Here is a 12,124-nt window from a genome sequence, read left to right as displayed (position 1 = left end):
TCCAACCCTTTTATTTCTACTTTCTTGACATCAAGTTATGCCAGAACCCCATAACTAGACATACCAAGAAACTGAAGTGTAATTATTCAGTATTTAAAATTTTTTAAACTGTTCAGTTCAACAGTTTAATTTATCTTAGAATATATAAAAAGGAGGTAAAATAGCCTAATGATTAAGAGACGAGGCTTTAAAAATCAGACAAATGTAGGTTTGAATCTTAGTTTGCCATTTAAGGGACCTCACACAAGTTTCAATTTCCTTATCTATAAAATGGGAGTACCACCCTCCTCATTGAATCCTTGTGAGGATGAAATTAAAGGATGCATATGAAGCATAAGACAGTGGTAGACACTCACTAGAAGGTAACTGAGGTTACTGCTTTGTAGTTAATGTTACAGTGGTTTTTAGTAAATAGTTTTGAATTTTAATTTTCCTGTGGGGAAAAAAGCTTAGTGGAGTACAATGGTTATTTGCAGTCATTTAGACTTCTCAGACCATTAAAATTTCATAAACAATTGAGAGACCTACATGGAGCCATCAAAATATCTTTATAAAGTTTTATTAAAATCTACCAACAAATTTATCAGCACTATTATTTCATACAAGAAAAAGCCCTTGAACATCCCCAAAAAAGTGGAAGAAGTCTCAGAGTAATGGAAATCATTCCCAAGAAAGGACAGTGGGCAACTGCGTGCCAAAATTATCCTTACTTTTTTCATTTTGTCACATACCAGTGAACACTTAAGGACCAACACCAGATTGCAAACTGGCACTTGAACTTAGCCTGATTCTTCATCAATAATTTAAGCTATTTATCTATCTCATTGGATATTCATTCAGCAAACACTGACAAGTTGTTATTAAGCAGAGGAATTCAGGATCAAATGAAGTATACGAAATCACTATACACAGTGCCTTGTGCAAAGCACCATTAAAATATACACTATTGCTATTACAAAAAATATAAATACTATTAATTGATTCCTAAGAGAAAAACAAGATTTCCCACCCACCGGTTTTAATGACTTAGTCATTTTCTATGTTCGTGCTATCACAAACGACATGTAGAATTTTTTAGAGTGAACATTTTCCACATTTTTCTTTAGAAAATAGTCATACTTGTGACGTAGCTCATGATTCCTGCTATTCTCTGTCTTATGGGAATTGAGGATGTTACTTTTCCTCAGATGGTATGGCTCTCAAGGGAAAGTTATTAAGCTAGAAATTGCTGCTATAATTATCAGCATGTAGAATCTGAATTCTACGAAGAAAATTTAACAGGATCTAAAAGGTAGGTTCAGACAAAGTAAATTTTATTTTCTTATTTTTGAAAGCACTGTAAGATTTCCCAGTGTTAAAATTCACTTTCAAGTATGATGATCAAGAAATAACAAGACACCAAACATAGAAATTATAGTTTTATAATTTTCTTTGTTGCTTCTTGATCCACTGAAAATAATTTCACAATGCAACACATTTAGGCAGCTTATGTGTTACTTTCTTTGGTTTCTACTTCTCTAGGCAACAACGGCTCGATCTTTAGTAACAAACCTTCACTTGTTGAACTTCGAAGGAAAGCACGTACCACAAAGGGTCCTGAAAACAAAGAATCAATTTTCATTTTATTTGACAGAGATACCTAATCAGCAAATGCAAACATACAACAAGAAACTATAAGGTCTCATATATTTTCACTTGAAGAGTACTCATATAACTGAACTATTATTTTGAATTATAACAAATGGAAGACCATTTAATTCCTAGAGTAGACGACAAACAAGCTGTACTCTAGAATATTAGAGATTTATCACTGAAACTACACGTATTTAGTAATAATTCATTGCTCTCTTCCAGAAGGTGATCACCTAAAATTTATTTTATTGCCAAGTCAACAGTTAAGGGAGCAGGTGGTGATATTTACATTTGGTGACAAGATGCTAAATATTTATTTAAAACAGCCAGCACAGATGCTACCTCTGTGTTACCAAACACTTAGTAAAATTCCTTAAAAATTAAAAGGCTTTTCATGAGAACAGTGTTAAGGGACCTCATTAAAAATGGCAGAGAGTGGGGGGGGAGGGTAGAGTACATGCTTAGCATGCATGAGGTCTTGGGTTCAATCCCCAGCACTTCCATTTAAAAAAAAAAAGATAAGTGGGAAAGAGAGGATAACTAAATTGCTTGTAGAGATTTACTGTCCATCATTCTACTCCTGCTATAGGCTCAGAGGATCCTATGCTGCAATCAAAGTTCTCCATAAAATTTAAGAATCCATACACGTATAATCACTAATATTATGGTCATATCTAGGCAAGATATGGCAAAAAGATATAACAAATGAGGTGCTTATTCACCAGTGTGTTTAACTCCAAAAGAAGGTTAAAAATAGCTTATAGCTTAAGGCTGTGTTTTAATTATATACTTGGATTATAAAACTAAACATGACTGATCCCTATCCTATAATGGCAAACCTGTAAGTGCACAGTCAGTTCAGGGTAATGGACCCTTGTGTGGCTTCAACCAGCCACGAGAGAACACGTTTGCCTGAGGAAGGCCTGTGCGTGGCAGGTAATGCAGTGGGTACTAGACGTGTTCCTGGCCTGACCCAGCTTCCACATCTTGACCAAGTTTCACTGTTCTCTGTGAATTACTCAGTTTATAAAGAGTGATTCTCATGACATGATGAAAAACCTTGTTTCCTTTCTAAAATAAGTAAGGGTAAAGAAGCCAATCACTAGTACCAGTGACAAAGTAAATGGTCTGGCTTCAAAACAGCATTTATCTCACAAATGATTTTAGCTTCTACTTAAATACCACTGTAAGTTTAAGGCAATCAGTTACAGTTTTCTTTCAGACTTTATTACATTTAATGGTAGAAATAATGTGGGAATTTACAAAGGCTTTAGGATGCATTCCTTATTAATGTTAAAGAGCTCTCCTGTTAATTAGGAATCCTTTGGAGAAATAAATTTTATTTCTTTAATCCCTGGAAATTTCATTGTTACTGTAGTTGCATGTTAACTGGATAGTTTTCTTAATATTTTACATTTTTCACGTATCACAGGGCTATAGGGAAGCCTACCCCAGCGAACCACGTACCCAGATTCAGTGGTCTTTGCCTACAAACTTCATTGATAACTGCTTGCAGATTGGCAGCTATCTGGTCACTTGACATATCCAGCTGAAAGAAAAGGATTTACAACATTAATGATGTTCAAGAGGATGATATTACAATTTCTGGTAGCTGTATCAGTACTTATTCCAGGCAGGTTTTTTTTTTTCAAATATTCAACTAAAGCACATCATCTATTAAGAGACTCCACTGTGAAAGAAAAAAACTTCAATTACTCTTCTTTTAGAATGCTACATTTACATGTCTTTACATGTCAAGACTTAATGACCTTTTAGAACATATAGAAAAGTGTTTTGAAGTTGTTCTACTTGAAAGTCAAGGATTTCCCCAAAGCACATCCTGGGGCAGAATACACCCTACCTGCACCCTCCCCACATCATCACCCCCAAGGAATTCATAATATTTTCCCTTGAAGTTATTTGTTGATTTATTTTTTAAAAGAAACTAAGAAAATGTTTAGAAGTTACCGCTTTCCCAAGTCCAAAATAAAACTACTTGACTACACACATTCAGCTAACACGTCTCACAGACATTTTCAAGATGTTAACGCTAACACTCTAACTCTGTAATAACAATTATCCTGCTACTTAGTGAAAACCACAGTAAGTAAATACATAGTGAATGAACCCCATTCATAAAACTCCCAAACCCAGCACACATCTTTGGAAAGGTCTTGTGCTTATCTTTCAAATTCAATGCATGTTATTCTTAAATATATCAGCTAAAATCAGTTGTATTACATTCCAATGTTTAGAGGATTCTGCACTTTGCCAAATGAATCAATTTTTAAAAATTCACATAAAACTTATAACAGTGTTACTGACAAAAATTACACAGTAAAAGTTCAAGTTCAAACAAGAATTCTATTTTCCAATGACTCTTGAGACCACAGTAAGAAATGTGGTGCATAAGCATAAAGAGAATTTCTCCTACAAAAACCTGTGCTCATCATCAGACAGCATGTATTCGACTCTCGCTTGGGCATGATGCAATACCAAACCCTAAATGAGACGGTGTGGATGTTACTTGAGGAATTTTTACTTTATGCCAATCCACAAGTAGGAGTTTTCAAAGGAAAAATCAGTAAAGAAAGAAATGTTTAGTTCGTCTTATTAAATCCACAGACCTTACAGACTTTAATTTGCACTGAAGCAAGTGGTTCACCGTACATGGACAAGGCACCTAACATTTGCTATGTTAAAAAGGAAAATAAACAAAAGAAAACAAAACACTAAGAGTACCAATCAACATGTGTCCTTTCATTCCTTTCTTAATTTTCCACTTTACTTCAAAATGTCCTTCTTTCTATTATCAACTGAAGTAACCACCACAACTCTAGGGAGTTCCTTTACCCTTTGTTAAAGACCTATACCCACCTTAAATTTGGGGAGGCAATAGATACAAGAAAAAGCAAGATGTCCAATGTATCTTTTTTAATAGTTACAAGCTATACTGTTAGAATGTACATACTAAACTTCTCAGATTTTTGTAACTATCTTTTCTGCAGACTTACACTGCCAGTCCTACAGTAAGCTAACATATGCTTTAGAAATGACAAACAAATGTCTTCAATGATCTCATTAAGTTTTAAAATAAATTGTTTTAAAAAATAGTTTACACGTCTGTCCAAATTTTAGCACCTCTGTGTCCTCTACTGAATCTTAAAATATATTTATAGCCATAATACCTCATTTTACTTTCCCTTTTAGATATTATGTAAAATTATGAAAAAGTTTAATATTTTATGGGCATAACTGTAATTACACAATTGGCTACTGATGACAAGATAGCTATGTACAAAAAAATGTATGCATGTATGTATGCATTTTATCAAAACTTGCATAGGAAATTTACTTGGGCCAAAAGTGATCTAGCAATAATTCGGGAAAGCAACATTTATAAGCTTCTCTACCTGTATCTCAGCTGCTCTGCTCTTCCAACAGTGCTTTTCCATGCCATAATATTTTATGGTCTCACAAAGGTCGGAAGGACCATCTGTGGCTACACTGTCTTTTAGATTCTCAACAGCAGAGCATAAGACTTTGTAAAGCAGGGAAAAACATTTGGGGGGAGGGAATGGGTTAACCTTGAAGGGGATACTGAACTAAAACACTATTTGTGTATACACTCATATGTATATTTGAATATGTAACAGTCACAATACTATCTAAATTTAGCTACAGTGATTGTCCACTGCAGGGCAAAATAGTTACTCCCTGTTCTGTAGTATAAATGTTTTTTAAGACTGACATACTGAATCCTCCCTTCTGCTTAACATTCTTATTATGTCAAAAATAATTCCCTAAGCAGACTAGATGGAAGACTTCCGAAAGATGTCAGGGTGTGGCTCAGTGGATACAGAACTCTCTTTGCTTTAACTCAGATTTTCCTCTTTCCACGAATTCTCTTTCAAAGATTCCTAATCTTTGTCTTCAATCACTTTCTATCATTATGAGAAAACTTAAAAAACAGTGGTTCTTAACCACTTCTTGTCCCTTTCAGATGTGGACATAAGCAAGACAAACCGTTACCATGAGAGTGTCTAAGACAGTGATTCTTAAACCTTTTTCAGGTTATCAAACCTCATTCTAGAAAAATGCACACAGGCACACAAAAATTTTAGCCTACGCTTTTAGGGTCTTCAAGAATTCTTAGATCTTTTAAAAGAAGGGGAAGAGAGAAGAAGGGCTCCTGATGAAAGAGTCCCAGTTAAAAGAGATTCCCGGGCCACACTGTGAGAACCATCAGTGTTGATGTAAGTCTGCTCAAATACTTCGAAGGACTAAGGACAGCAGTGCGGAAAAAGGATTCAACTTAACTGTGTACATTTTACAGAGGACAGAACTAAAAAAGAAAAGCAAAGTATGTGTGTGTAATTTTTAAACAATCACATGTTCCTCCTACAGTGGCCAGCTTCTGTCACTATACATGTTCTAACAGCCTCTAGATGACTGCTTATCTCTAACTGGAAACTGCAGAGAGAAATGCTGCTTTGGATAAGCACTTGTTAGAACATCTGACCTCCAAAATCTCTTCCAAATGCAGTGTTCTTAGAGTATATAAAGGGTGGTCTGACATATGGTTTCTACATATGGGCCAATACTCCTAATTCCCTTGACCCCTAACAGTTTAAACCAAGAAAAGGAAGACAGTCTCGTAACAATGGCAATAATAATAGACTGAGCAGCTCTATTATTGGGCACTTACTCTAAGCCAAACTCTGTTCTAAGCATTACAAGGACATTCTCATTCATTTTTCCCAAGCATCCTGAAGATGGGTACCATTACCATTCCTCTATTACAATTAGAAACTGAGAACTTAGAAAACTTTGTAACTTATTCAAAAGCACACATATGGTAAGGAGTGGCCCAGGAGCTATGTGAAGGAGCTCTAAAAGCAGAGAAATGTGACTTTGAACTCCATTTCCACCACTTACTAGCTTGTGACTCTGGACATGGCCGGTAAGTGCTGGTAATCCTTATGAAAACTGAAGTTATCAGTTGTCTGGAATATATAAACAAGTTTGTTATAAACTAAGGGAAGAAAAAGAGGAAACTACGTGAAATACTGAAAGGAAAAGAATATACATTTAAGTGAGAAAAATATTAATTTTTCTTCCTGTCTAATGAATCCTGTTCTACCTTCCCAGTTTTTAGATGTTAACAGTATACCATTTAGCAACATTGACTTGGCCTGCACTCTTTGTCAAGAAACATGCTGGGGACTAGGAACAGAAAGATGAGTAAGATATAAACCTTACAGTCAAGGAGCTTACCATCTGGTCACTAAAATACATGACAGGTGCCACTCTTAAGTGTATGAACAAAGTGCCATAAGGGTAGAGGAAGAAGTGATTGATTTTGAAAGGGAAGGCTTCACAAGATGATATTTAAACTGAGTCTTAAAGGACGAAAAGTTTTGAAGGACAAAGAGGATATTCTAGGCAGAAGGAGCAACATGAGGTAGTGTGAGAACAGATGGATCAGATGACCATGAGGCAGCTCACTTTATCTAGACCCAGGGCTGCAAACTCAAACACCTACTGTGCCCAGAGCAGGTAAAAACACACATGATTGAAGAGGACTGGCTATGAGTGCATATGCACACAGGACCTGCAGGGCACAAGCTGTGCAGACGTGGAGAGCACTGCTCCAGAGGAAAGGGGCAGAAGTCATTCAGCACTAACAGAATGTTACACTGAAGGCTTTGGGGCCAGTTTTATCAGAACTCTTGACTTGTCAAGAATAACTAGAAATCTAAATTTCTATGTGATATCATCCAGTTTTTAAATGCTGATTCAATGAAACAAGTCTGGGGATCAAATTCAGCCTGTAGGCTGCCAATTTATAACTCTAGACTTTAAGTTGCATTACTAAAAATAACAGGAAGTGCTGAATTTGAACTTCATATAATGATTTGAGACTCCACAGCAGAAAGATCTGAACGTAAAGCTAAAGATTTTAGAATACATTCTGTCAACAATGAGAAGCTACTTCATGCTTTTAAGCAGACAAATGGTATTACTGGTCTATGTTTTAGAGAATTTTAAAGAATGGGTGTAAAACAAGAGTTGGCAAACCTTTTCTGTAAATGGTCAGACAGTGAACATTTTGGGCTTTGCCAGCTAAACGGTCACTGTTGCAAATACTCAGTTCTGCTGGTGGTGCAGAAGTCGTCACAGACAATACACAGATGAATGACTACAGCTGTGTTCCAACAAAACTCTACTTACAAAAACAGATGGAGAGCTGGAAGTGGCCCATAGGCCACAGTTTGCAGACCCCTGGTCTGGAAGACAGACCAAAGGATGTCTGAGAAAATGAATGGGCAAAAGTAATCATTAATTTTTGCTTGAGCATAAAAGATTTTCGTTTTGTTTTGTTTAACAGAAAGCTCTGTTGGGTACCGATAAGACTATGGTATCCTATAATGCATCCACTATGCAAAGGAGGCAAAAAAAAAAAAGTTTTGTCAAGCTAAGAATTGTACTACCATTTAAAATAAAAGTAGGAAAATGCTTAGCAATCGTTGTCAACCATGTCATAAAATTAAAATATGCACTTGAAACAAGGTGTTACATGGGGCTTTTCTGGAAGTTTCTTCAGGACTGATGACCAGGGCCTAAATCTAAAAACAAAAGAGCCACTTAGTACCCTATATTTTAAAGAAAGATGCCAACAATTAAGGCCACCAAAAAGTTCTCACCATAATTAACAACCCTCCTAAGTAGAAGAAGGCCAAGAGGAAGGCTCTAAGAGGCTCCTGTGTCGAGACTGGGGTTCCCGCCAACAGACGAGACTGGCTGGTTGAACATATGCTTAAAGGACATCAAATAACAGCTGGCCAGAGAAGCATCAACAACCAAAGAGGGGACCACAGATGTGGGCAGATAAGGAGGGGCAGCTGCCTCTTCTCCCTTATTCCCTCGGTTAAGCGGAGGGGTTAAGCCTGGAACAGGGATTCGGGTGAGGTATTTAGAACGGAATCATTTCATTTCAGCATTCTATGGTCTAGAGTGGGAGAAAGTGTAAACGAAACCATAATAAGACCTCCCCACTTCAGATCACAAGCCACAAACGCCTGGTTCCAAACTGGACAGAAAATCTTTGGATGCGAGACTGGAGTTTTGAATTGGATCAGGCTGCACTTTTAATTACTGACAGTTACCGGAATTATGAGAACCACCTAATATGCCTGCGCATAACACAGAAGACAAATCATACACTGCACACTTTGGAATCAGGGAATGGAGAAGACTACTTCATGTTCATATCCCACTAAACTCAGACTTTTCAACAAAAAGTTGCACATTTATACACAGACTAGTCTGTGCATATGAGTTGTGAATTTGTGTTCATAGGAATGATATTTATAATAATCAGTTATTAGAAGCAATCTATGAATGTCCCAAAAAAGGATTAAGGTTATATAAATTATGATATATCCACATGATACAGCTTAATATTAAAATAATACTTTGTACGAATTTTAATGATTTGGGAAAATATTCAAGACAAAGTATTTAAGGAAAAAAAATACAAAACTCAATATATAGTATGATTGCAATTACCTAAACAAAAAAACACATGGATAGTGCCTTTGGCAATCTTCTCCCCTTTCCTAGAGCCCTAATGACCTGCCTGCCTCCTTAAAATTCATTTACTTCCCTCCCCTCAGGGAGAAGGTGTTTTTAGGGCTTAAGCCTTCCCTTCTCCTTTCCATGATCAATGAATAAGGTTTCTACTCTATACCAAGAAGAAGGGGAAAAAAAAAAAACAGCACAGAGAAAGAACAGTAGTGAAAAAGCACTAAAATTTACCAATGGCAATTTTTAAATAATTTTTTATTCTTACTTATGCTATCAGTATTTTTCAAATATTTTACTATTTGCATGTTATTACTTATTCATTTAAAAACTAGTTTAACTTTAGAAATTTTAAATTACAAAACCAGTCCATTAAGATGCTGTAAATGACAAGGCATACCTTATTTCTTTACATTTCCTTGAAACAAAATAAAAATCATTCTCACAATTGGTATTGAGGGATAGACACAAACCTCCACACCCTCACCAACACCAGCACCATGCATCCTAGCAAACTAATTATGTTGTTCCAGTATATAACATTTTGAGATTACTCTCACTCAGGTTAGAGTACGTAACCTTTTGAGAGTGTCCTAAGTTGTTGCGTTGATCTATAGTTTATACTCTTTTCATCACCGAGTAGTATTCCATTATATGGATGTACCAGAGGGGTTTTTTTAAAACACCACTCACACATAGAACAATAGCTGGGTTTTTCATCTTCTGATGATTATCAATACAGTTCCTATAAATATTTGTGTGAACAGTAAGTTTTGATTTGACTTTCAACTCTATAGGAGTAAAATTGGTGGGCCATACTAGTAAATGTATGTTTAGCTTTATAAGACAATAGCAAACTGTCTAGAAAAGCTGTACTACTTTGTATCCCTACCATCAATGTATGAGAGTTTTTCTGTAATCTTGCCATTATTTTTTAATTAAAGTATAGTTGATTTACAATGTTGTGTAATTTTCTGCACAATACTTCCTCCTCTCCTTCTGATACATCAATGATACGAAACTTAAATCTTTGGTATTGTCCCATAGGGCCTTAATGCTCTTTTTTTCCTCTAATCTTTCATCTCTGTTTTTCAGATTGAATAATTTTTATGATCGATCTTCAAGTTCTCTGACTCTCTCCTCTGTCACCTCCATTAATTTCAACCTCAGGAGTTAATAATACATAATTTTTATGAGGTCCCTTTCCTAAGTTGCCCCCTCTCCTTGATATCCCTAGTATTTTCTAGTTCCCTGGGGCTCTCCTTTTCGGCACTCTGCCCAGAAAGCTGAGGTTTTATTTACCCTATTTTGCCTCTTACTTTCTCCAAGTATTCCTGCAGTGAGGGCCAACTGGCAGGGAACAGAGAGAGAAAATAAAGAAAGGTGATATGCCCCCACCTCTCGTGACCACAAATCCTCTAATCAGAAAGAAGGCCCCCCCTCTTCCTCAATTAGATACCTGTGTCCTCCTCTGCACCCACTGTCACTGCCATGGTCTCTGATTCCCAAGTCTGAAGCACAGAGCTTCTCCAAGAGCTTTCCCGGGACCCTCTCTGCCAGCACTGATGTCCAGTTCCTGGTTTTCTTCCAGGCCATGTGACAACACAAACAGAAAAATGGCAAACTCGCCACCAGTTTGGTAGTATTTCAAATTCTGGTCTTCCCTAATTCGCCTGCTACTATTTACTTTTCAGAGTCTTAAATAGCTGCTCTGTGAATTTCATCCAGGTTTTATAACAGCAGCACTCATTGAGAGAGACAGGGTGTCATGTGATTATTACACCATCTCACTTGGAACTAGAACTTCCTAGGCTTATGTTTCACATATTTATATTTTAGAGTTGGCAAACTTCTTCTGTAAAGAACCAGAGAGTAAATATCTTAGGCTTAAAGGGCCACATATGAATTTCTGCTGCATATTCTTTTTTTATACAACCTTTTAAAAGACCATTCTAAGCTCACAGGTGGCAGGTGGTACAAGAACAGTTCATAGAGCCACTGTTTGCCAACCCCTGCAATACATTATTTGTCCCCAAATATATGAAAATTTATGCAAAGACAAGTTGTGGCATGACTTCTGCATTGTATCACTTTAACAAATGAGTATCTTAGACCAAAATCCAGAGTGCTGTTACGCAGAAGCAGCCTTCATCATTGCTCATGATAAAGCTATTTGGAAAGTGCTTAATTTTGTGTTTATATCTAATATATTTAATAATTCATAATAGAGTATTACAGATACTTTATTATCTACTATAAATACTATATTACTACATGTTATTATTTGTTTAGAAATAACACTAATGAAAATCACGGAATTATTTTTCAGATTAACTCAATTTCTTCTGCAGGATTTGGATAAAGACAGAATGCAGTAACAGCTATCATACTTATCACTGGTTTCTGAAATAAAGCTAACAAAAGAAAGCTGTGTGTGCAGTATACTGACAACTACTTATTAACAAATGGATTGACAAAGGAAAGGAAGTCAGTTTACTCCCCTATTACATGTTATGCCACACTCATATTTTTTATTATCATGTGTTATTCTATTAACCAATGATCACTACACTGTTTAGGTAATGCAATGAATTAAAAAGAAAAGTTATTGGTTTCTCTCAAATGGTATGGTTTTTCTTATGCTACTATTTATATCTGATAGAAGGGGAGAGTCATACTTCTTAGTCTGAAAAGTTCTGAGATATTATCATCTGATTTCACAACAGTATAGATAGAAAAACTGCAAATGATAATAAACTATTTTTGATTCTAATATTCCTACTGATAAGAACACGGATAAAAATCCATCCAAAGGATGTAACTTAAAATACTACAAGGACTATTCATTCGAGTTAAGTAAACATCTCTCATGATAAAGCATCAAGCAAATTGCTGGCACATACTG

General features: G+C 36.0%; 1 protein-coding gene across 2 annotated transcripts in view; it reads right to left on the bottom strand.

Moving 5' to 3' along the window:
- Positions 1–12,124, bottom strand: part of MRPL1 (mitochondrial ribosomal protein L1) — a 124,548-nt gene that overhangs the window by 57,513 nt on the left and 54,911 nt on the right. Inside the window, exons 8-9 of one of the 2 annotated variants that reach the window (XM_072942054.1) lie at positions 3,100–3,181; positions 1,552–1,596 (exon numbers count right to left, since the gene is read on the bottom strand). In XM_072942054.1, the coding sequence (XP_072798155.1) occupies positions 1,552–1,596; positions 3,100–3,181 (127 nt within the window). Of the gene's footprint in view, positions 1–1,292; positions 1,597–3,099; positions 3,182–12,124 lie in introns of those variants that run through there. The other variant, XM_006198279.4, reaches the window with a different exon arrangement.

Source organism: Vicugna pacos, chromosome 2 (assembly GCF_048564905.1).
Source record: "Vicugna pacos chromosome 2, VicPac4, whole genome shotgun sequence".
NCBI lineage: Eukaryota > Metazoa > Chordata > Mammalia > Artiodactyla > Camelidae > Vicugna > Vicugna pacos.
The sequence above is the reverse complement of the archived record's forward strand: the minus strand, read 5'-3'. Positions and strand labels throughout refer to the sequence as shown.